General features: G+C 39.6%; 1 protein-coding gene across 1 annotated transcript in view; it reads left to right on the top strand.

The window, feature by feature from the left end:
- The window catches only part of LOC104589874 (hexokinase-3-like), a 39,789-nt gene extending 17,278 nt beyond the window's left edge, over nucleotides 1-22,511 (top strand). The window contains exons 4-9 of the mRNA XM_010248323.3: nucleotides 1,266-1,340; nucleotides 20,498-20,653; nucleotides 20,755-20,853; nucleotides 20,947-21,074; nucleotides 21,870-21,951; nucleotides 22,039-22,511. Coding sequence (XP_010246625.1) covers nucleotides 1,266-1,340; nucleotides 20,498-20,653; nucleotides 20,755-20,853; nucleotides 20,947-21,074; nucleotides 21,870-21,951; nucleotides 22,039-22,428 — 930 coding nt within the window. The 3' untranslated portion in view covers nucleotides 22,429-22,511. The remainder of the gene's footprint in view (nucleotides 1-1,265; nucleotides 1,341-20,497; nucleotides 20,654-20,754; nucleotides 20,854-20,946; nucleotides 21,075-21,869; nucleotides 21,952-22,038) is intronic.
- Nucleotides 22,512-22,823: the final 312 nt, after the last annotated feature.

The raw sequence follows: 22,823 nt of genomic DNA, 5'->3' as shown, positions 1-22,823 counted from the left end.
AAAATACTATTCATGTTCAAAGAACACCTAAGTTGCTAGAATCATATGAATGCGTTATTGGAAAATACCATACCGTTGACATGCAAAGCAAGGTTGGAAAACATGAAATAGTTATCAATATCCATGAAAGAAAATGCATAAGAGCTTTCTTTGACAAGTTCATAGGCATTGCTTGAAAATGTGAAGAATCACACCATACATGGCATAAGCTTGGTCAGTTAACAGCCAATGTCACCGGAATCCATGGCAATCAAGGTAATTGTACATATCAATCACTAGCGTTGGCCGAATTGCAAGAATGTGGAGGTTATGGATCTCACCTTTGTTTGGCCTGGAACAACCAAAATCGATGATGGAGATCCGCCGATTGGAGGAGTTGTCAATGGTCTAGCCCGGGAAGAGGGAGAGCTCTAATAGAATTCGATAAATTGTCTCACAAGTGTTGCTTGATTTTCTTTTACCATTGCGGCCCCACATCCTTGGTTTTCAGATTTGAAACCCCCTCTTTCTCCGCTATCATCGCAAAACAAGCGCGGAAAAGGGGGAATATTCAGGAATATTTCTGTTTTCTCATCCCATTCTTGGGAACCAAATGGACTCTTGGCAGCTTGTTTGGTTGGGCCCTAGATGCTGATGTGGGATTCTGAGGAATAACCTCTCTTGAATGGAGAATTCCAAGTCACAGTTCATCCAAAGGGCTGATACATTATAGATTTCTGTTTCATGTTTTGAGTCAGATCGCCTGCTGTTGTATTTGTTCATTCCCTTGCATAATTAAGAGAAGGGTGTTTACTTTGTTTATAATAAAGTTCTTTGAACATGGTTGCTTGTGAAAAAAAATAAATGAATTTTCCTTTCTTTGTTTTTTTTTTTGAAACTTTTTTTGTCTGTTTGCCTTTGGAAAATGTTTACTAGTTTGGATCCCCCACTTTCTGTTTCAAATCAAATTGAATTTGGTTTCTTTTGTGGAACTTCCATGTAAGAGTTGTAAGAATTAATGATGTGAACTTGGGCCAAGGAAAATCTATTTATGAATATGTATGAGTTGGTGACTTTCATGTATATTTGCACATGCATATATACATGATTATGCATCACATGTTTTTATACATACATGTATAGTTCGTGTTGACAATGCACTTTGTGTTAAAAGGGCCAATATAGTCTTTTCCCCTTTAATGTTGCAAAGTGCACAAGCTTTACCACCTTGATTTCTCTTTGTATATTTGTGATCTCTTTCCTGACATTCACTTTTGCTTAACCAGGTAGGAAAAGATGTGGCTGAGTGTCTACAGCAAGCAATATCTAGGAGAGGACTTGATATGCGGGTAGTAGCATTGGTAAGACTGTCTTATTGATTGATAAATAAAGACATTATCATTTTTGTCACACTTGTATTTCCTCGTCCGAGTCATGTACATGACCAAAATCTATGCAGTTTTTAATCATATGGGGTACCCAAATAGTTGTTTACAATTTATTTATTTATTTTATTTTTTTTTATTTTTATGGATGTCTAGTAGTTGTCTACTTCATTACATCATTCTCATGGATGGTTCATGAGAATTATTGGAAGTGTGTTAGGAGGCAAAAAGGTCATTCATCTATTGTGACAGACATTTGAATTATTCGTCATCTCTTGAGTTGGGACTGGTTTGCATGATTGAAAAATTTTTGGGAGAATGACGGTTCAGCCCAGGGTCAGAATTTTTAGGCCCAAAGTACAGTTGGGGTAGGTGCCGGCTCGGAATGTATGCCAATTCACGGGTGGGCATTGGTGTATAGAGTGTGGGTTTTTGACATCTTGAATGTTTGTAGATTTGCAGTGGAATTCAGAAATCTGCATTGGGCCTGTCTGTACTTTTCCAAAAATCTTTTATGTTATGTGTTTTTTGTTCCTTGTGATCTCCTTGTGGTAGTGGTTTGAACAACAATCAGTTCTCACATGTCAATATGGCCGAAATTATTTGGTTACATCATTTCAGAATTTTAGATATTACTACTCTCTTGGCATGGGATTATAAAAAAATATTATTAAGCTATTTTTTGTGAGATGGGATGTTGGCAAGAGTGAACTCATTGATAAATGTTATTGTTATTGCATTTCACCACAAACAGGGGGTATATATCAGGAGGCTTATGCCTCTTTGTGTTTAGGAGGCTTACGCCTCTTGCGTTCTAAACTACGCTCTACGCCTCTAGGTAGTGGAATGCCTAATGTCATGCCTCCGTGTTTTAAAACATTGGTACATATAAATGTCACTCAAATTGGGATCCCACTTGAATTGCTTGTTCCAGTGGGCTCCTAGGAGTGCAAATAGCTTGACTGATTCCTTAGCAAAAGCAGGTGTTTTGAGGCAAGATCTTGTATGGGGTTCTCCAGGGCCAGGGATTGATATGTAAATTTTATCCTTGTTTTTAGTTGTATTGTGGGTCAGCTTAGTAGAAATCATTGATTGCAGATTTAGACGAATTCCTTGTGAAGAGAAAGAAGAAGAAGGTGAAGAGTTTCAGCAGTAGAGAAGAAAAGAGGAGAAGAAAAGAGTAGGATGTCAACCGGAATTGAAATTAGTTTTGGCCGCCAACCCCTCATTGTATTATATACTCAAAAGAACAAGAGATTACAAGAATGCCCTTAGTAGGGTGGCTACTTAAGTAGTTGAACAGTCATAACTTAAAAAACATAAACTAATGGGCTTAAAGCCCAACAACTTCTTGGCTTGACAACTTAAAAACTAAGATAAATAACTGGGCCCAATAACTATAAATCGGCCCAACTCTACACTCCCCCTCAAGTTGGGAGTAGATGTCACACATTCCCAACTTGTGTAGATCATGCTCCAACTTGTTCTTTGCAACACCCTTTGTGAGAACATCAGCAAGCTGCTGATCAGAAGCAATGTATGGGAGGCAAACTTCCCTAGAAGTCACCCTTTTTCTAATGAAGTGTCTATCTACTTCATTGTGCTTTGTTTGGTTATGTTGAACTGGGTTATGGGCAAAGTTAATTGTTGCCTGATTATCATAGTACAACATCATAGGTTCTTCTACCTTTACACCAATCTCTCCTAACATAGAACGGATCCAGAGGAGTTCTGAAACTCCATGTGCCATGGCCCTGTATTCAACTTCTGCACTTGATCTTGCCACTAGTGTCTGTTTCTTACTTTTCCATGAGACAAAGTTACCCCCAACAAGGGCGCATACTTCTGACGTAGATCTCCTGTCATCTAGGCATCCTGCCCAATCAGCATCTGTATAGGCCTCTAGTTTCAACTGTCCATGATCAGCAAACAATATGCCTTTGCCTGGGTGTTCCTTCAGATAATCAAGAATCTTGTCAACAACCTCCCAATGCTGGACTTGTGGAGCATGCATGTATTGACTTACCACACTCAATGCATAGGAAATGTCTGGTCTTGTCATACACAAGTATAGCAACCGCCCCACAAGTCTGATATCTCCCAATGTCCTTTACCAGCTCGCCTTCTGAAGCATTAATTTTGTGATTCTGATCAATAGGAGTATTGATTGCCTTTGTTCCAAGTTTCCCTGTTTCTTGTAGAAGATCCAAAACATACTTCATCTGAGAAATAAAAATTCCATGTTTTGATCATTCAACTTCAATGCCTAAGAGGTACCTAAGCTCTCCAAGATCCTTAATTTCAAATTCTCTATGTAGATTTTTTTTTTTAGACTATCAATCTCACTTAGGTCATTCCCTTTGACTACAATATCATCCACATAAACAATTAGGACTGACACCAAGGATCCCCTCTGCTTAACAAACAAGGTATGGTCAGATTGAGTCTGAGTGTAGCCAAAAGCAACCAAGGCCTTCCTTAACCTGTCAAACCATTCTCTGGGAGACTGCTTTAAATCATAAAGTGACTTCTTAAGTCTACATACCTTCCCCTTTTCAACATACTATAAAAACCAGTAGGAAGATCCATATACACTTCCTCTTGCAGATCTCCATTTAGAAAAGTATTCTTCACAATAAGTTGAAACAAGGGCCAAGAGTATGTGGCAACAAGAGAAAGATGTATCCTAACAGAAGTCATCTTTGCAACTGGTGCAAAGGTCTCTAAGTAATCAATGCCATAGGTTTGTGTGTACTCTTTTGCAACAAGTCTGGCCTTATACCTTTCTATACTTCCATCTGCCTTATATTTGACTATGTAAACCCATTTGCATCCAACAGTCTCCTTGCCTTTTGGTAGATCTACAATCTCCCATGTCTGATTCTTGATTAAAGCTTCCATCTCTTCTTGCATAGCTGTCTTTCACTCAGGTTTGGAGTGGGCCTCATTGACACCCTTGGGTATAGACATAGAGTCAAGAGAGGAAAGGAAAGCACGGTAGGAAGGAGAAAGTCCATTGTAGGAAAGATACTGTGAAATACAATGAGCAATACACTTTCTCTTCCCTTTTCTGAGAGCAATAGGAAGGTCCAGGTTATCTGTAATTGGATTAGTAGAATCAATGAGAACTGAAACAGTAGAGGGATTAGGAAGAATACTTGAATCTTTGTCAGCTGAATCTGGAGTCTCCAAGGAACCGACATGAAGTAATGTGAGTTTTGCTGTAGTGGAATCAACCTCCCTGTGAAGTTTGTCATGAGTAACACTGAGAAGGAGGATCCAAGGGAGGTGGAAAGGTATAGGTGACATAGGAGGATCAGACACAGGGGCGGACACAGGAACTGGAACTAGAAGAGGGATAGATTGTTCACTCACTTCCCCAAAACACTCCCCCTGAGAAGGATTCTTCGAGAAGAAGTGGACTCAAAAAAGGTGACATCCATAGTAACATACATACTTCCAGAGACTAAATCATAGTAGTGGTACCCTTTCTGATTTTTTGCATATCCAAGGAAGACACACTTCTTTGCCTTCGGATCAAGCTTTAAGCGGTGAGGACCAAGAATATGTGCCAAGCAAACACACCCAAACACCCTAAGAGGAACATGGAACATCTCCTCCTCAGGAAAAAAGGAGATTGAATGGGGTGCTGAAACCAAGTATACGAGAGGGCACCCTGTTAATCAAAAAGATTGTTGTGAGAACTGCATCACCCCAAAACCGAACTGGAACTGTAGATGTGATCATCATGCTTCTTGCAATCTCAATAATGTGTTTGTTCTTCTCTGCAACACCATTCTGTTATGTACTGTAGGAACAACTGCTCTGATGGACAACACCATATTCTAATAGATATGAAGCAAGGTGTTTTTCAAAATATTCCTTGGCATTGTCTGATCTGAACGCCTTTATTCGTATCTCAAATTGTGTTAGCACCATCTGATGAAATTGCCTTACCAAGGATGGTACATCATCTTGGGATCTCATTAAGTAAATCCAAGAATATCGAGAGAAATCATCCATAAATAAAAGAAAATATCGATAACCACCCATAGAAGGAACATGATAAGGTCCCCACACGTCAGAATGAATAACATCAAAAGGAGATGAACATTTGCCTTCTTGTTTTTAAGTCTATCTGGCACAAGATGGAGATGAAGCTTCCAGCAAGTATCTCTTGTGTGTTTAGGCTCTTACAGTAGTCATAGATCAAATCCTTTTTGTCTTCCTTCTTGATTTCACTGCCACCCTGGTCCCCACCTTATTTAAGTCTCATAGTGCTAACCATGGCTGATTGATCAAAACCAGAAATTTTCGTCATCACATTTCTCCTGCTCTCTCCCCCTAACACGAAGGCATATGCCTGGGAGAGAGTAACACTGTCCATGGAAAGAATATGCTGTCTTGCAATATCATAGGAGTTTCTCTAGGAGCTTTTGATAGGAAGTTGCATCCTATACTTGGGATTAAGGCCAACAGGAAATTCAAACACCCTATACTTCTCTAGGAGCTTCTGATAGGCAGTTTCATCCTTATGGTTTCCCAAACAACTGTCTCTAAATGGTCAATCTCCTGCCACAAGGTTTTAAGTGATGAAAAGTAAACAACAATAGGTCTATCTCCCTGCCTTGTAGCAATAATCTGATTTCTCAAAGTCCTAGCAACATTCTCCCTTTGTGAATAGGTTTCTGTAACCCCATCTCATATTTCCTTGGCTGTATTTGTCCACAAAAAATTTTTACTTATGTGGGGTAGCATGGAAATACATAGCCAAGTCATCACCATATAGTTTTCCTATACCCATCGGGAGCTATTAGTTTCGGGTTTCACTTCTTCACCAGTGATATACTCTAACTTCCCACGAGCACCAATGGCCATCTTTGCAGATTGTGACCATTCTTAAGTAATTCGAACCATCCAACTTAACTGTAGTAATAATCCCAGCCCCAAAAAGGTCTCCAACACCTCCTCTCACTGATTCCATTTCACTCCCAGGCTTGTTTTCAACTCCGTTACCCTCCATACTTCTCAAAAAGGGGATAAAAAGTTATTGTAATATGCAAGAATATTAAATAAATCACTTTTGGTACCAATGACACTCTTCTGGTGCCCTAGATGGTTCTCCCACAAAAGATTCCTTTTTCACGGGACGGGAGAGGAGAGAGAAGAGGTAGCCGCTCTCTCCAAAAACCTCTAAAACAGGCAGGACTTGAATTGCCCCATACAAAAAACTCCAAGGAACCCTAAAAAATTAGGGCGCCACTTCCTAGGTCAAATTTTTTTTGATAGATAATGATAATGAAAATTTTATTAAATAAAGAACTAAGTATTCATCATACAATTCCCCACAAAGAGGCACGAAATGCAGCCTCCAAACTACATCATAAAGCTTACAATTGAGCCCAAAAGAGCTGATTCCTATGTACTCCTTGTTTAGCTAGAAGGTCTGCCAACCCATTTGCCGATCTTCTTTCCCATTGAATTGTGATTGAAATATTTGAAGTCAACCACTTAAATCTTTTCAAAGCCCCCCTGTATGACCAAGCTGCTGTTTTTGGTTCCGTTAGCCATCCAATAACCAATTTGGAATCACCTTCAATCATTAAATTCTCCACTGCTAACTTTCTTGCATATTCTACTCCTTCTAACATAGCTCGGAGTTCTGCATTTACAGAGTCTCCCCACCCTATAGGATCAAAAAATAGAGCTACAATTTGACCCTCATCATTTCTGAAGACTCCCCATATTCCAGATGGCTCCGAGTTGCCCAAACTACTGCCATCAAAATTTAGTTTAATGACGCCTGCATCAGGAGGCTTCCAATCCACCACCGGCTTGCTTCTGATTGTAGAACTTTTAGCTAGTTGTTCTCAATTTCTCCTTATGTCATCGAAAGTGTAAGTGGAAAACAGATCCAAGGATTTTACCCAACTTATGGCTCTACATAAGATACTTTCTAACACACATGTTTGATCCCTCTCCTTGTCATTAAAGATTCTAGCATTTCGTTCCTCCCACACAGTCCACACCAAAGCAGCTCTAACACACCTCTACAAAACTCTCTCTTCTCGTTGGTTCAAAAAGATTGCAAATCTGCACCGGTTCTATCCACCTGCACCCAAAATGTTCATAAAGCTTTTCCCAAAGGCCTACAACAAAAGGGCAAGTGATTAGTATATGGTAGCAACTTTCCTCGTTAGCTTTGCAGTGCACCAGTTAGGAGAGATTCAAAGACTAGGTTTTCTCTTTTTGCAAAACATCCAAAGTGTTGATTTTCCCGAGGGGGACTTCCCAACAAAGGGCTCCAACTTTAGGAGGGACAGGTTTGGACCAGACTTCCTTGTTATGAAAAGGTTGAGGCAATGGAGAGGAGCACACGTAAGCAAAGAAAGAGGCACAAGAAAAGGAACCTGAAGGTAATGGCTTCCAAATACGGGAGTCTACAAAAGGAGGGTCCAAGCAAACAAAATCAATAGTTTTGAGGAGCAAAGCAACCTGGTCAAGCTCAGAATCTCTCAAACATCTTCTAAAACCCAGATTCCGGTTTATAATAGAATAAAAAGATGATGATACAAACCTTTGAATTGGCTCGTTTTTAAAACATGAGATGGAATACAAGGAGGGAAAGAGGTCCTTGAGGGCACAATCACCAATCCAAACATCCTCCCAAAACAAAACCCTATCTCCAGTACTAACATCATACCTGATCAGGTTCAGGAAAACGGGAAGAATACTATGAATAGCCTTCCATGGGGATTTCAGCGTAGCACGCCGAGATACACTAGCATCCCATCCATCGTCTGCAACACCATGCACACTCCTTACCACTTTATGCCAAAGTCTCTCCCTTTCTAGAGGCCATCTCCATAGCCATTTACTTAATAATGCTGTATTTTTCTTCCTTAGATTGCCTAATCCCAATCCCCCTTGCTCCTTCCTCCTACACACTATTTCCCATCTAACCACATAATCCTTCCTCCCTTCCCCCGACTCCCACAAGAAATCCCTCATGACTTTCTCTATCTTCAAAATCACCTTTTGTGGCATTCTAAAGATAGATAGAAGGTAAGTTGGCAAGTTCGCAAGAGTAGTTCTAATTAAAGTGATCCGACCTCCAAGGGAAATGTAGTTTCTCTTCCAAACTGCCAGCTTCTTTGTGCATTTTTCTATGATTGAATTCCAAAATCTTCCTTCTCTTGGATTATCTCCTAGAGGCATACCTAAGTACTTCAAGGGCTATCTCACTCAATTCCTCCATCTCCAAATTTACCCCCACAACACAACTCTTTTCAAAATTGACCTTCATCTTCGACACGCATTCAAACAACTTTATTACTCCTTTTAAGTTTCTAGCCTTTGAGGGATCTCTAGTCTCACAAAAAATGATTGTCATCCGCAAATTGCAAGTGTGACACCACAATACCCTCTCTTCCTACCCTCCTTCCTCTAAACATATCCAACCCATCAGCTCTCGAAATGAGCCTACTAAATACATCGGCTACCAAGGTGAAAAGGAAAGGAGAAAGAGGATCCCCTTGTCTCAACCCTCTAGAGGCTGGAAAGAAGTCTGTAACCACTCCGTTAACTAAAACTGAAAAATGGAAAGTTTTTAAACAAGCTTCAATCCAGCCACACCATCTCTCTCCAAACCCAAAATTCCTTAGGGCTTCTAATAGAAAAGACCAATGAACCATGTCATACGCTTTCTCCAAGTCCAATTTACATACAAAACCTTTCTTCCCCCTTCTTGAAGTCCTCCACACATTCATTTGCTATCAAGATTTGATCTATGATCTGTCTACCTTGAATAAAGGCCCCTTGTGATTGGCTTATTAAAGTTGGCAGGGCTGATTTTAACCTTAACGACAATACTTTGGCCAAAGTTTTATAAATGCTAGTCACTAGACTAATGGGTCTAAGGTCTTTTGGTTGAACAACCTCTCCCTTTTTAGGGATTAAAGCCAGGAAGGTGGAGTTGATCCTTGGACTTATAAAGTGAGTCTTCGCAAACTCCTCAAATATTGCCAAGAGATCTAACTTGATGATATCCCAACAATCCTGAAAGAAAGCCATAGTGAAACCGTCAGGTCTAGAAGCTTTAGACCTATCCATTGAAAACACGACTCCCTTTATTTCTTCCAATTCAAACTCCTTTTCCAACTGATTTGCCACCTTTGAGTCCAATCTAGGCTACTCTAACCCATCCACTCTAAGCATCACATCCCCTTGTCTTTTGTAAACTGCCTTGAAATGATTCGTGAAAACATTAGCAATCTCCTCTTGACCATCCACTACTTCACCATTAATCTCTAACTTTTCCACGAAGTTTTTTCTCCTTCCATTAGTGATTGCGTTGAAAAATTTAGTATTACCATCCCCTTCTTTAATCCATTGATGCCTTGATTTTTTTCTCCAACACATCTCTTCCCTTAGCACTATCTCTTCCAATTCCTTCTTCAGATTCCATCTTAAGGTCCATTCTTTTGAGAGAGAGAGTTGTGTCCTTTTTCATCCAAAAGTTCAATCTGGGAAATAACACTTAATTTCTTCTCCACTCTCTCTAAATGCTCCCTGTTCCACTCTTTAATTTTACATTTTAGCCTTTGAATTTTCCTGTGAAATTTGACATCCCTCTCAAGGGTACCCACCACTTTTTCACTCCACCACTCTTTGACATTTTGGTTTAAGTCTGGATGTATTAACCACATATTTTCAAATCTGAAAGGTTTAGGCCTACTCAGGAAATTCCTAGTTCCAATGCTTATCGGCCAATGGTCTGAAGTGACTCTTGGCAAGGCCCTAGCTGATAGACCTAACCAATGCTCTGCCCAATCTGAACTAAAGATGAACCTATCCAGCTTAGAGCATCTTGGGTTAGATTGTAGGTTGGACCAAGTGAAGACATCTTGTTGGAGGGGGATTTCTAACAAACCACACTCATTAATTGTGATCGCTTGATTGGGGTTATTGGTCTCATTTGTAAACCTAATCACGTTAAAATCCCCACCTAAACACCACAGACTCTCCCACAATCCCCTTATATCATAGAGCTCTTCCCACATTTCGCCTCTCTCTCCATATCTATTCGGGCCATGGACATTTGTCATCACCCAGGTAAACTCTTCTCCCACACCCTTAAATTTCAAAGAAACCGTAAACCGACCTATTAGCTCTTCTATTAGCTCCACTATCTCTTTCCTCCACAAAGTCACTAAACCTCCCGAAACCCCGTAGGACGGAGAAAAAGACCACCCTACTCCTCTAGAACACCACACACTCTTCTTACCTATTTCCTATCCCAAACTACCACTTTTGTTTCTTGAAGCAAGACTATATCTGGGTTTTCCTTTCTAATCAAATCCTTTATTACCCTCCTTTTCCTAGCACTACCCAACCCTCTTACATTCTGGCTCAGTATCTTCATAGGATTACTTAAATTTCCACCCTAGACACCACCATCCCTTACTTGGTTCCTTTCCTTCTTTCCCACCTTGTATTGAACTCTAAGTCTGCTGCGACATCTGATTTTAATCTTTCTACCTCCGAAAGCTTCCTCTTTCTTAGATGATCTTTTTCCTTCTTCCCCTTCTTTTTGGAATATGCTATGACACTCGCTACTTCTTTCAGTTTCAGGCCCATCTCTTCAGCCACTTGATTCATCAGTGGCTTCCCCATTCCCTCACCCTCATTCCTTTCCTTCCCTTTTCTCTAGCTAGCCTCCTGTAGATTCAAGTCTTCTTTAATGTATCCAACTTGCATCCCTCCTAGTCAACTCCTCAAAGAAATCATAGACTAAATCCTAGATTTTATCACCTTGTGCCTCCATTAAACCCTTCTTCCTTACCTCTAATCGGAACCTGCTAGATTGTGGCAGACAATGGAAGGGTCTGGATGAAATCTGTTGCACTCATAGAAGGCTCATTACTATTCTTAAAATCAAAGACTAACATACCTGGAGAGGATGGTTTTGTTGAAGGACTCCCAAAGAAAGTTTTTGTCTTGGGACTAAACCTACAAGAACCGGTTTTCGGAGGTTCGGTGTTAGATTGAAGTTGAATGGGCGGCTGAACTTGAGAAATCGATGCCTCCTTACTGGTTACACCCCTACTTTGCTCAGAAGAACAGTTAGAAACCAAAACTTTAATGCCCTGCACCTGTTCAGACCTCGAGATGGCTTCCGGATCCCTCGGGCAATGCCCAATACCCAGGCTGGTTGGCATCTCTTCTTCCCTACCCACCTCCAAGGCGGCTTCAGAGGTGATCATAATAGTCTCACCGTCATCTTTTTTGCCTTCGTCTTCCTCTAAGGCGGCTTCAGAGGTGATCATAATACTCTTATGTCAAAACTTTCATCCCCTCGAAACCTAAGGGATTTCTCTGGCCGAACACTCCCAATACTTGAATTTTTTTTTTGTCAAACTCAGAATCTTCCTCACTGAGTTCCAGAAAATCGTCCTCCTTTGCTACCCCCTCTGTTAAACCGGCTCCCTTGTTTCTTGGATTACGTCTTTCCGGCGAGCCTAGCTCTGGCGCTGACACAGGTCTCCACTGCAACGAGCTGAAACTCCCAGGACCTCCCCTCCCTGCGTCCCTTCGAATTGGAAAAGATGATGGACCACAGTTAGAGTCCATCATCTGTCCCTTTAGTTGGCCCACGTGACCACTTAAGTGGTCACATGACTTAATTTTAAGTGGGCTGGCTGGGCCAAACCCAAACACTCCTTTAAGGACCTGTTGACAATCAGCCTTTTAAATGACTTGGCCCACCCCAATTGCCCTCTTCTGGGCTGTAGTAATCCCTTGTGCCCACGTGGGCCCACCCCACCTGCCCTCTTTAGGCCCATTCCCTCTCTACTTGTGCCCGCGTGTCCCTCTACTCTTACCACCTTACCCCCTTGCTTTTTTAAAGAATGTTTCGGTCCTTTCTCTCCACCTTGACTAGAACCACTCTTATTTGGTGAAACCTGTCGAATAGCCTTCTCTCTACTCCCTCTTTCTGTCAGAACCTGAGCACAAGACCTTTAGCTCATCGCCTTTTCCTCTTCTCCTAATGGCTCTTTCCCCTTGGTTGTTGGTAACTTTCCTTTTAAGTTATCCTTTCCTAAGAATCCCATTTTAGTATAATTGTCAGCTAAATTTGAATACACCAATCCCTCACTTCCACATAGCCATTCTTCTTCAACCTTCTCATCCTCCTTCCTTCTCCCCTCACTCCACAAGGCAACTTTAATGACTGTAACCAGCCAGGCTACATAGAACACTCCATCAACCATCAGCTTTACTGAATGAGGGATATCTTCCAGATGCACATTACTCAAGCAAATTGCAGCTGAATGGAGGTCTTCCACAAAGGAACCTTCTAGTCTTGCCTTACATAGAGCAACTATAGAATCAAACACCTCTGAAGTCCAAAGATGAAATGGTAGACCCAATATCCGAACTATTACTTTGTCCCTTGCATGCAGATCCTTAGAGTTTGAATGAGGGGTCCATTTTGTGATAGATACAGAAACTGAGTGCAATTTACAACACAAAGCATATAGTTGTAACTCCTCTCCAACTACCTCAAGCAAGGCCTTATAAGACTCAAAGGGGGTTAAGATGATAGTATAGTTCAAACTTAACTTCTTTATTAACTCTTCTGCAACTATCCTCCAGTTTTTTGGAGGTACTGTAGAAGTTACTATAAACTTTTTCTCCCACTCATTCTTGAGCTCATTGCATACTATTCTGCAATCTTTTGCTGCTTTACCTAGAATTTGTACACTTGCAACCTCTTTCTGGAACTCTTGTTTCCTAGCTCCACCAACTCCATTCACTACCTGTAACTGTTCTTCCTCTCAGAGCTGCTACCTTCTCCAAATCCCTCTCGGGCAAAGAAGTCCTTCAAAATAGTTGACACTTCTTTCCATCCAATCCCCAACTTTTCTTCAGGGAAACAAACCATTTGTTTTTTTCCTTCCCCAAAAAACTCCAACAAAGCCACAAACCTTCCTAGAGTTCTTCCTCCTCTCTGCTACAAATCTCTTACCATTAACCTCATTTGATTCTTTACACTTTAACTTTCCACTCATCTGAACTGCTTTCTCCAAGAATGTCCGAAACCAAACTACAGCTTCTTTCCCAACCAGTAATACCATAGCCTTGTTTAGTTCTCTGATTTTCAGAGCTTTCTTCCCTTTCACCCTAAAGCTTTCAAAAAGAAACTGCTTAGCCTCAACCTTCAAGGTCCTTCTCCAGCTTGTTGCCATGATAAAATCTCCTTGCTCCTTCAATCCTCCCCTAGCCATCTCTCCCCTTCATTTCATCCATCAAATGAAGATTGAAGGCTGAAATTGGAGAGCTGATCTCCCTGGCTTAATTTAAATTATTGAATCTCCAAGGACATCTGCCAATACCTCTATTAATTAATGGCATGCTTCCACAACAAGGAAAAACAGTGTTAGGTGCTTAGCACCTGAAGTAGCACAATTACTTCCTAGGTCAAAATTGAAGAGTCCAATAGAAACATGACTCTCCCCCTTTCTCTAGTTTTTCCTGATTTTGATGGGAAATCCTAGACAAACTATAGGGAAAAACAGATCCATAACAAATCCAAAAACTAGGCTTACCTGAGATCTTCGATCAGGCTCTTAAATCACCATGCAGTCGATCAATCTAGGGTTGCATGAGAAAATAGCTCAAGGAACCTTTAGCCTGCTTTGATACCAAGTACAAATCACTGATTGCAGATTTAGATGAATTCCTTGTGAAGAGAAAGAAGAAGAAGGTGAAGAGTTGAAGGGATGGGAGATCTATCATATGGATGGCCGAACCCTACATAAAGGTTGGGCGAAATTTCAAAAATTTCTTTCTCTCCCATCCGGGAATCGTATTCCCTAATTTAGAAAACTGCATTTTCAAGGTTTGTTCTTAAATCAAAACCTGACCAGATCTGAAACCAAAAAGGAAGAGAGGGATATACTTGATACGAAATAACAATAACTCCCAACGTAAGTGTTCACGCCCAAAGAGAAAACCAAAACCCGCCTCCATTGAAGATGACACAGTGTATGGTGAGGTAGGATCAGTAGGATGGTTCTTTAGCAAGAACCTGATATTTTCAATAGGAATCGAACAAGGGCTGGTGAGCACGACTTCATATTGTTTCTTCTAGCAAGAAACAATATTAAGAACCTTTATTGATCAGCTCCACAGGTGGAAATTGAACTGGGTAGGGGCCCCAAGAATTGGGGAGAATTCTGCAGGTTATTGGGTGTGTTAAAATTGAGGAATTCACCCCTATTTATAGCCTTCTTTGGATCAGCCTTCTAATCCAATTAGGAGAGAGTTTCTTGATCCAAATCTGATATTTGGATCTGGACTCTTAAATGGACAAGACATATCTTATCCTTCAATTAATCCTGATCAGGTTATAAATTAGATTTCGCCCCCTTTTAATTAACTGGCTTAAGCTAGTTCAAAATGGGCTTTAGGCCCATTAGTCACATAATTCACTTACCTTTTAATATGCTGGCTAGCTTGGCTCTCTTTGTATGGCATGGGACCCTAACATCAATCTACACATTAGCCACATGGGTTTAGCCTAGCCTCTGTTACAAGGCCTGGCCGAATTCACTATATGGGACAGTGAACCCCTGAGTCTATCACCGTGAGCTCTTAATGGGCCCAACATTTACACTAAATGGTCCTTGGGTCCAACCACCTTATGAAAACCCAAGGATTGTGGGCAGATGCAAGATTAGCCCATCAGGTATTACCCTCAATGGTCTTACACTTGACCTCTCAGCCCTTAATGATCAAACACTGCCTGATAAGAGAGGACCTCTCCCTCGATTGCAAGGTACAGTACTGCACTCTCTACTTACATGGATCCTGGGATTTAAAACCTTGTTGCAAACAATTTGTGAAACCATAATACATAAGTATAACCCTATATAAATATATTTTTTAAAACAAATTTTCAAACACATTTGAAATCCACTACTGGTAGTTTAGGTTTCCATTAGAGAGAGTGCATTCCCCGATCATTCACTTTGTCCAACAAAGGGGTTGATCCTGTCACTATGATCACCCACTCAGGTGAATTCTCGGACTGTTCCAGCATACCCCAATCATTCCATTATTGCCCTCGAACTGTCCCAGCATATCAAAGACATCCCAATCCGACACCTAGTGTAGTACCATAATCAAGTTTAGGGGTCAGGAGTAACATTCCAGTTTTGCCCATTTATCTCCAAGGTCCAGGGCAATACTGGAATTTGGTCCGGTTCAGGGTTTTAAGAAAACCCACACTGCATGTACCTCAGGTCTCACCCTGGTAGCTGAGGCAAGCCACCCCAACCAACTTGGTGGCACACCAGTGTTAGCCTTGGTAGGATAAATCTCCCCAGATCTATCCAATGGCTGTGAAAATTTTAAACTAATACGAGTCTCATAAGTGTCCAGTTTAACGGTATTACACAAAAACACACCATAATAACATGAATCAATTATGCACTTTATTCATTTACAATAAATGACAATGAGTATATCAATCTGATTGGAGCTAAGGGCATACATTGTCTGACAAGAGTTTCAGCAGTATAGAAGAAAAGAGTAGGATGTCAACCAGAATTGAAATTAGTTTTGGCCGCCAACCCCTCATTGTATTATATACTTTAAAGAATAAGAGATTACAAGAATGCCCTTAGTAGGACGGCTACTTAAGTGGCTGAGCAGTCACAACTTAAAAAACATAAACTAATGGGCCTAAAGTCCAACAACTTCCTGACTTAACAAATTAAAACTAAGAGATAAATAACTGAGCCCAATAACTAGAAATCGGCCCAACTCAACAAGCTTTATGATGTTTTTGTATTGTTCATGTTGTCATTCTTGTGACGATACGTTCTGCAATCTTTTTCTTGAATGAAATTAGTTAGGAGTTGGGAGGCTTTCAATTTAGGGTAGGAATTGACCAAAAACTACTCCTTATTGCTTTTAAGATAAACCTATTTGTAATCTACCTTTTACCATTTTGTTGGTTGTAGTATAACTATACGAGTTTGATTGAGACTCATAGTTTTCAAGGCAATAATGTGTTGTTTTCAGGTTTACCTTTGCCTCATCTTAGCATTTTTTTTTTAAATTTTTTTTGAAGGGCTACACAACGGTTGTATACTTCATCCCCCTAACCCATAACCCCCAAACCAGGTGCAGGTGGGATTTGATCCCAAGTCTCCGCTACGACCAGCAGGAGACCTTGCCAACCCGCTGGTTGGTACCTTGTGCCTCATCTTAGTATTTTTGTATCGCTGGTTTACAAATTTTAGGTCTACTGCATCTTAACCACGTTGTGTTGTATGGATAAGGTTAAAAGTGTGTATAAGGCAGCATAATAAATTAATTTTCTATTTAGAGAACCACAATGTTGATTTGAGTAAATCACAACAGAAATACCTTTTTTCCTCTATCTCAAATCGGTGTCTTTCCTTTTCTCTCTAATCACTCCTCAATCCCCCTTTTTTGTTTTCTCTGTGATTGACACACACACATTCTCTCTCTATTATTTTTCCTGTGTTTGATAATTGTAAAGTTTTATCAAAAAGAATGGCATTTGCAAATATGATAACATCCCATAGCATTGGCTGGAAAACTCCACCTAACCCTCTTTAACCATGACATGTAACAATCTGTCTGCTAAACCATCTTCTGATCTTTGAACCAACTAGACTATTGCCTCTAGCTCTTATACCAGAAATCTACTTTCTCTCGTAGTATGTCGTATTGCTTTTATAGTTTTCAAGGTGCCAAGGCAAGGGCGCAAGGCTAGGCAACTGGTGGTGCCTTGTCTTCTAGTTGCCTAGGTGATGGAGTTTTTTAATAAAAATCATAAATCCTAGGGTAATTTAGTAGGTTTCATAGCAAAAAACAACCATCTTTCACTAGTGATTGTCTGTTATCTTCATTAAAAATTTTATAAACTTCATTTGAACCATAGAAAACCTACAGATTCATGAAAAAGTTATGAATAAAAGAAATAATACTAAAGCCCTTCCTATACTAAAAGTAAAACCCTTCGAACTTTAACTGGATTTGAATTAGGGTTTTCTCACGTGCAAGAGCCTTCATATCCTGTTTATACACATGAAATAATACTAAAACCCTTCCTATACGCTATTGTTGTAGTATGTATTCACCCCTTGTTTAGCTAGAGTATCCACCATCCCATTAGCTGATCTCCTCACCCAATGCATGCTCAAATTCATACTTCTAGAGAGCTAGGTGTGAGTGGCAGTGCCTTGGTTGCCACTTGACTCATGAGGTGTGCACATAGAGTCAGGTACGCCTACCAGAAATAGAGTTAAGAGAGTCAGGTGCGATTGGGTTTCCCCTACCTCACCTCTCTTCCCAGGCAACCAAGGTGCTTGCCTATGATAACAGTAGCACTCAATGCTTTCAGAACGCTGGTTTATCCTGTATTTTGTCACATTTCACTATTTGTTCTTGCATAAAAACTCTCTTTGCGTCCTTTGAATGGGATGAGTTGGAACTCTGATGCAATTGGATTTCACCAAACAATAAACTAATTGAAGAAAAAGAACTTATTATTGAACAATAGAACAATATGGAAGAGTAGATAAATAAACAACTCTATAGTAGCTGAATATAGGGAAAAGTAGAAGAAAACTCGACACTCGATTGAATAAAACAGAAATTGGTATGGCAATGATATGGTGAATGGTAAAAGGGTATATCTTAGAAAAGGAGGTAAGCCAAAACTGTCGATCTCGAAGGCTTCAAATGAAGTGGAGACTCCCGACTCTTTTAGTTCAAATTTGGAGATCACCCAAGTGGAGAAACAACCCTCGCAGGTTGAAGATGGGAACATGATTCTTTCAGCAATCTCCCAAGATAAGGATCTGAGAAAGTTTGGCTTGGAAGGGAGTTTGTAGTGCTCAATTGAAAATAAGAGCATTGAATCCTCTTCAAATGTGGAGATGGAGGAGAAGAAAAAAGAGGAAGCTTAACTTTGAAGAGCTTAGTTGATAGAGAAGTGGAAATCGGAAAGTCTCTAGGCTTATACTTCTTGGGAGGGGAAATTCTTGTTAGGAAAGCATTTGAAAGGAAGAGGAAAGAAGAAAATGCGGGGAGAATTGCAGATACTCTTGAAGGAGAAAATTGGGATGAGGAAGGAAGCTGCGAAGATTTTTGGATGCTATCTTAACACCTGTTGTGGATGTAATCCTTTTTTGTCTTTAATAAAGTTTTTCTTGGAAAAAAATGATATGGTGAATGGGTGTTTTGATAAGACCTGTTGACAATTGCCACTCTTTTATAGGTCAATAAGAAACAACAAATAGCCACTTCCTACTTGTGCTTGGACTCTTATCCTTGTATTCAGACTAATAAAAATAGAAAGGTTGTATCAATTTGGGGTGTACAATCTATCGATTAGAGGTGTACAATCAGTTGGTTTGGTTCAGTTAGAACTGATGACCTAACTGACTATTCGGTTTGACCATCTCTCCCAATCAAACTGAATTAGAGTTCAGAACCGAACCAATCCTAACCGAATTCAGTTCGGTTTTAATAATTAATGAACAATTAATTATTAGACTTTAGTATAGGTTTTAATAATTAATCTAGGTCTTAATGTACAATTAATTCAACTACATTCATTTAATGAACAAGTTAATGACTAATTATTTAAAACAACTACACCCATTATTCACAAACAATTAATGAATAATTAATAATTAATCTAGGTTTTAATGCCTTAGTTGTTTAGAGTCTTTAGATAATTAATTAACTATTATTAATTAAAAGCTAGAATAGACCTAAAGCTGTAAAGCACTATGGGGAATTGCAAATTGGCCATTGTAAAAGATAATGATTATTAATTAATAAGTATAAAGTTTTAAATAGAATATTATATATTTAATAGAGTTAATTAGATACAACCACTAGTTTGGTTTTTTAGTTCTGTTTGGTTGAAAATCTCAACCAAGCCAAAATTTAAACCGATTTTTTAAAGAAGCAAAAATTGAACCGAACAACATCCGAATTAACCGAACCGAACTAGCTTATTCAGTTTGGTTCAGTTCGGTTTTCGGTTTACCATCCGAATTTGAACACCCCTACTATCAATATTACTAGTTAAGTTCCCAATCTAACTCCAAAACAACTATTATAACATTTTACTAGTTCTACTAAAACTAAATGTAAAGAAATAAAAAAATTACTAAAAATGGTCAGTTTTCAACTTATCATTCTAATGTAACTAGTATTTATGGAAATTACCATCCCAAAGGTTACTACTAAATAGTAATTTATTTTTTACTATGAATAGTAAATTTCAAGATTGAAAACTTTATTCATAAGCCACCGACAATTGGTCAATTTTGGAAGGGATTGAGAAAAAAAATCTGTTTACATTTCAAAACAACGTTTCTACTTTGGGATTTTCGTTATTTGTATTTGATGTGTAATGGGTAGCTTTTCCTCATTTGTAACATTCAGACCAATGTTTAAAAACGCGGAGTCGTGACACGAGGCGTTCCACTCCGTAGAGGCGTAAGCCTCCTTAAGAGGAGGGGGATGAGGAGGAAGGAGGAAGAAAATTCTCATTTTTCTTTATATATTAAGAAAAATGAAGATGCATAGCACTAGTTGTAAGGGGGGCTTTGCCCCCCCAGCCAAGGGGTCCGGGGGCTTAGCCCCCGGCCGACTTTCTTTCCCCTCATCTTCCCTTCCCTTTTCTTTTCTTTCTTTTTCTCTTTTTTTTTTTTTCTTCTCTTTCTTTTTCTTCCCCTTCCCTTTCTTTTCCTTAACTTTCCTTTCCTTTTTTTTTGTTTTTTTACATGAGGTGTGCATGAGGCGTACATCTCTAGCACGCCTCATGAAAAAGCGTATAAGGTGTATGCCTCAGAGGTATTATTGCCTCTGGCATACGCCTCAGGGCGTTTTGGGGGCGCCTCCAGGCGTATGCCTCCCACGCCTTTTAAAACACTGATTCAAGACCATATGCATAGGCATGAATATATTTGTCATACAAATATGCATGTAGTTGTATTTGTATTTGTCATGGTTAGAGATACTAGTAGTGTAGCTAGGTCATGTGAGCATAATCTTCTGGTCTATGTAAGCAGGTGAATGATACTGTGGGAACATTAGCTCTTGGACATTATCATGATGAGGACACTGTTGCTGCAGTGATTATTGGAACAGGCACAAATGCATGCTATGTGGAGCGAACAGATGCAATTATCAAGTCCCAAGGCCTTCTAACAAAATCTGGAGGCATGGTATCTTTTCTATGTAGCTGAATATTTTAGTTGCTGAGTTTAAGGACAAATGCACCTGCTCTATTTATATGTCCACTACTAAGTCATATCCTATTAATCAGGTTGTAAACATGGAATGGGGAAATTTCTGGTCAACTCATCTGCCAAGAACTTCATATGATACTGATCTAGATGCTGATAGTCCTAATCCTAATGATCAGGCAAGAGCCAACTGTTGTTACAGCACAAACATTTGTTCAAATCTGCCTTCCTCATTGATGATTTAATTTATAATATGCCCTTGTAATGTTCAGGGATTTGAGAAGATGATTTCAGGAATGTATCTTGGTGATATTGTAAGAAGGGTAATGCTTAGGATGGCAGAGGAGTCTGATATTTTTGGGGATGCCACATGTAGGCTTTCAGAGCCCTTTATCTTGAGGTATGTGTCATGTTTTCGTTCTCTAATTGATATTTTCATGTATTGCTTTTGGTCATTTATGTGAGTCCTATGCCTAGTTGTTTCTTATCCCCCTCCCTTTACCGACATAGATGAACAGTTTTTTTCCTGGTTTTCAGTTTTTCTAGTGCAAGGTAAATTGTTATTATGGCTTGTTTCTTTGCCTTATTAGGGATGGTTAAACTATTTTTGGCTTGTTATACTTGTGTAGAATCGCTTCTCTAAGGATCTCTGATAGGATTCTCTTTTGGATCCTTCTACTAGTTGTATCATCATCATCATCAATGCCTTGTCCCAATTATATGGGGTTGGCTACATGAATCCTGTTTTCTCAATCCGTTTTAGTTCACAGAAAGATAAATCAGGACCCATATCATGAGAATTTTTGCAGAAATTTTAGTGCTGGCTGCCAACCTGACACACTCTCCTCCCTTTATCTGGTGGAGTTCTATAACTGTATCTTTCCTGCAAATTTCACAATATTCTTGGAACATCATTGTGGTGTGGTTCAACTCCTACGTGGCTTTTGCATATTTTTTTGATATGCTCCAAATGTAATTCTTTGCTAATCATGCAATTATCTTTGGCGTCTACTTAATGATATGACGACAATTAATGATGGAGTTTATATACAATCTTCAATGACTGAAAATTCATACACCAGAGTTGTCCATATTTATGCAAGTAGTTGTCTTTGCAACTTGGTCCAATTATTTTTGCTGAAATTCTTGAATAAATATGCAACAAATTTAAATGTTTTCCTCTAAACAAATCTAGGACGCCTCTTATGGCTGCCATACATGAGGATGAATCTCCTGACTTGAGAGAAGTATCAAGAATCCTGCAAGAAACTCTCGAGGTACATAGCTTCCCCTCGTGTATCATTTAACTGTATCAAAGTTGTCAAGTCCTCTGATTCTCTTTTTGTCATGGTGTTCCTTTTCAGTTAACCAATGTCCCTCTGAAGGTAAGAAAGGTGATTGTCAGAGTATGTGACATCGTGACACGGAGGGCTGCCCGATTGGCAGCAGCTGGTATTGTAGGAATCTTGAAGAAGATTGGTAGGGATGGGAGTGGTGGCGTAATGAGTGTAAGAACCAAGACTGGAGAACCATCAAGCCGAATGAGAAGAACGGTTGTAGCGATAGAGGGTGGCCTATATGCCAGTTATTCCATGTTCAGGGAGTACTTGAGCGAAGCTGTGGCCGAGATATTAGGGGAAGAGGTTGCTCCATATGTTGTCCTCAAAATTTTAGAAGATGGGTCAGGAATTGGAGCTGCTCTGCTTGCTGCTTCTCATTCATCTTCTAGTGTGGGTTCTGTAACGTTGCTATAAATATATATTGCCCTTGTAAAATGTAGAATCCATTTTTCATATTAATTGAATATATATAAAAGCTTTGATGTGCAATTCCTATAGGTTTCCATGTCTATCAAACTTCAGGTTTTCATTTATTTCAGGATTGTTTCAAATCCTTCTTGGGTTTTATGCCAGGTCCAAGAACAATCAGGAGGATTTGACATTGGACCACTCACTTTGAATTCAACCTGCCAGCCACCACCCAGACGTCTCTCCTGTATATCTGCTTAATTTGCTGTGATTCTCTATCGTGCGTAACAGTATAAGCCCAAGATGTTTATGGGTAACATCGGGTACACTTTAGAAATGCATAGATACGACTAAGAAACATTACAAATTTTATAAATATATTAAAAACACTAAATTTAAAA

The sequence above is a fragment of the Nelumbo nucifera genome, chromosome 2 (genome assembly GCF_055504915.1).
Source record: "Nelumbo nucifera cultivar China Antique chromosome 2, China Antique-T2T, whole genome shotgun sequence".
Taxonomy (NCBI): domain Eukaryota; kingdom Viridiplantae; phylum Streptophyta; class Magnoliopsida; order Proteales; family Nelumbonaceae; genus Nelumbo; species Nelumbo nucifera.
This window is presented reverse-complemented; position numbering and strand designations above follow the sequence as displayed.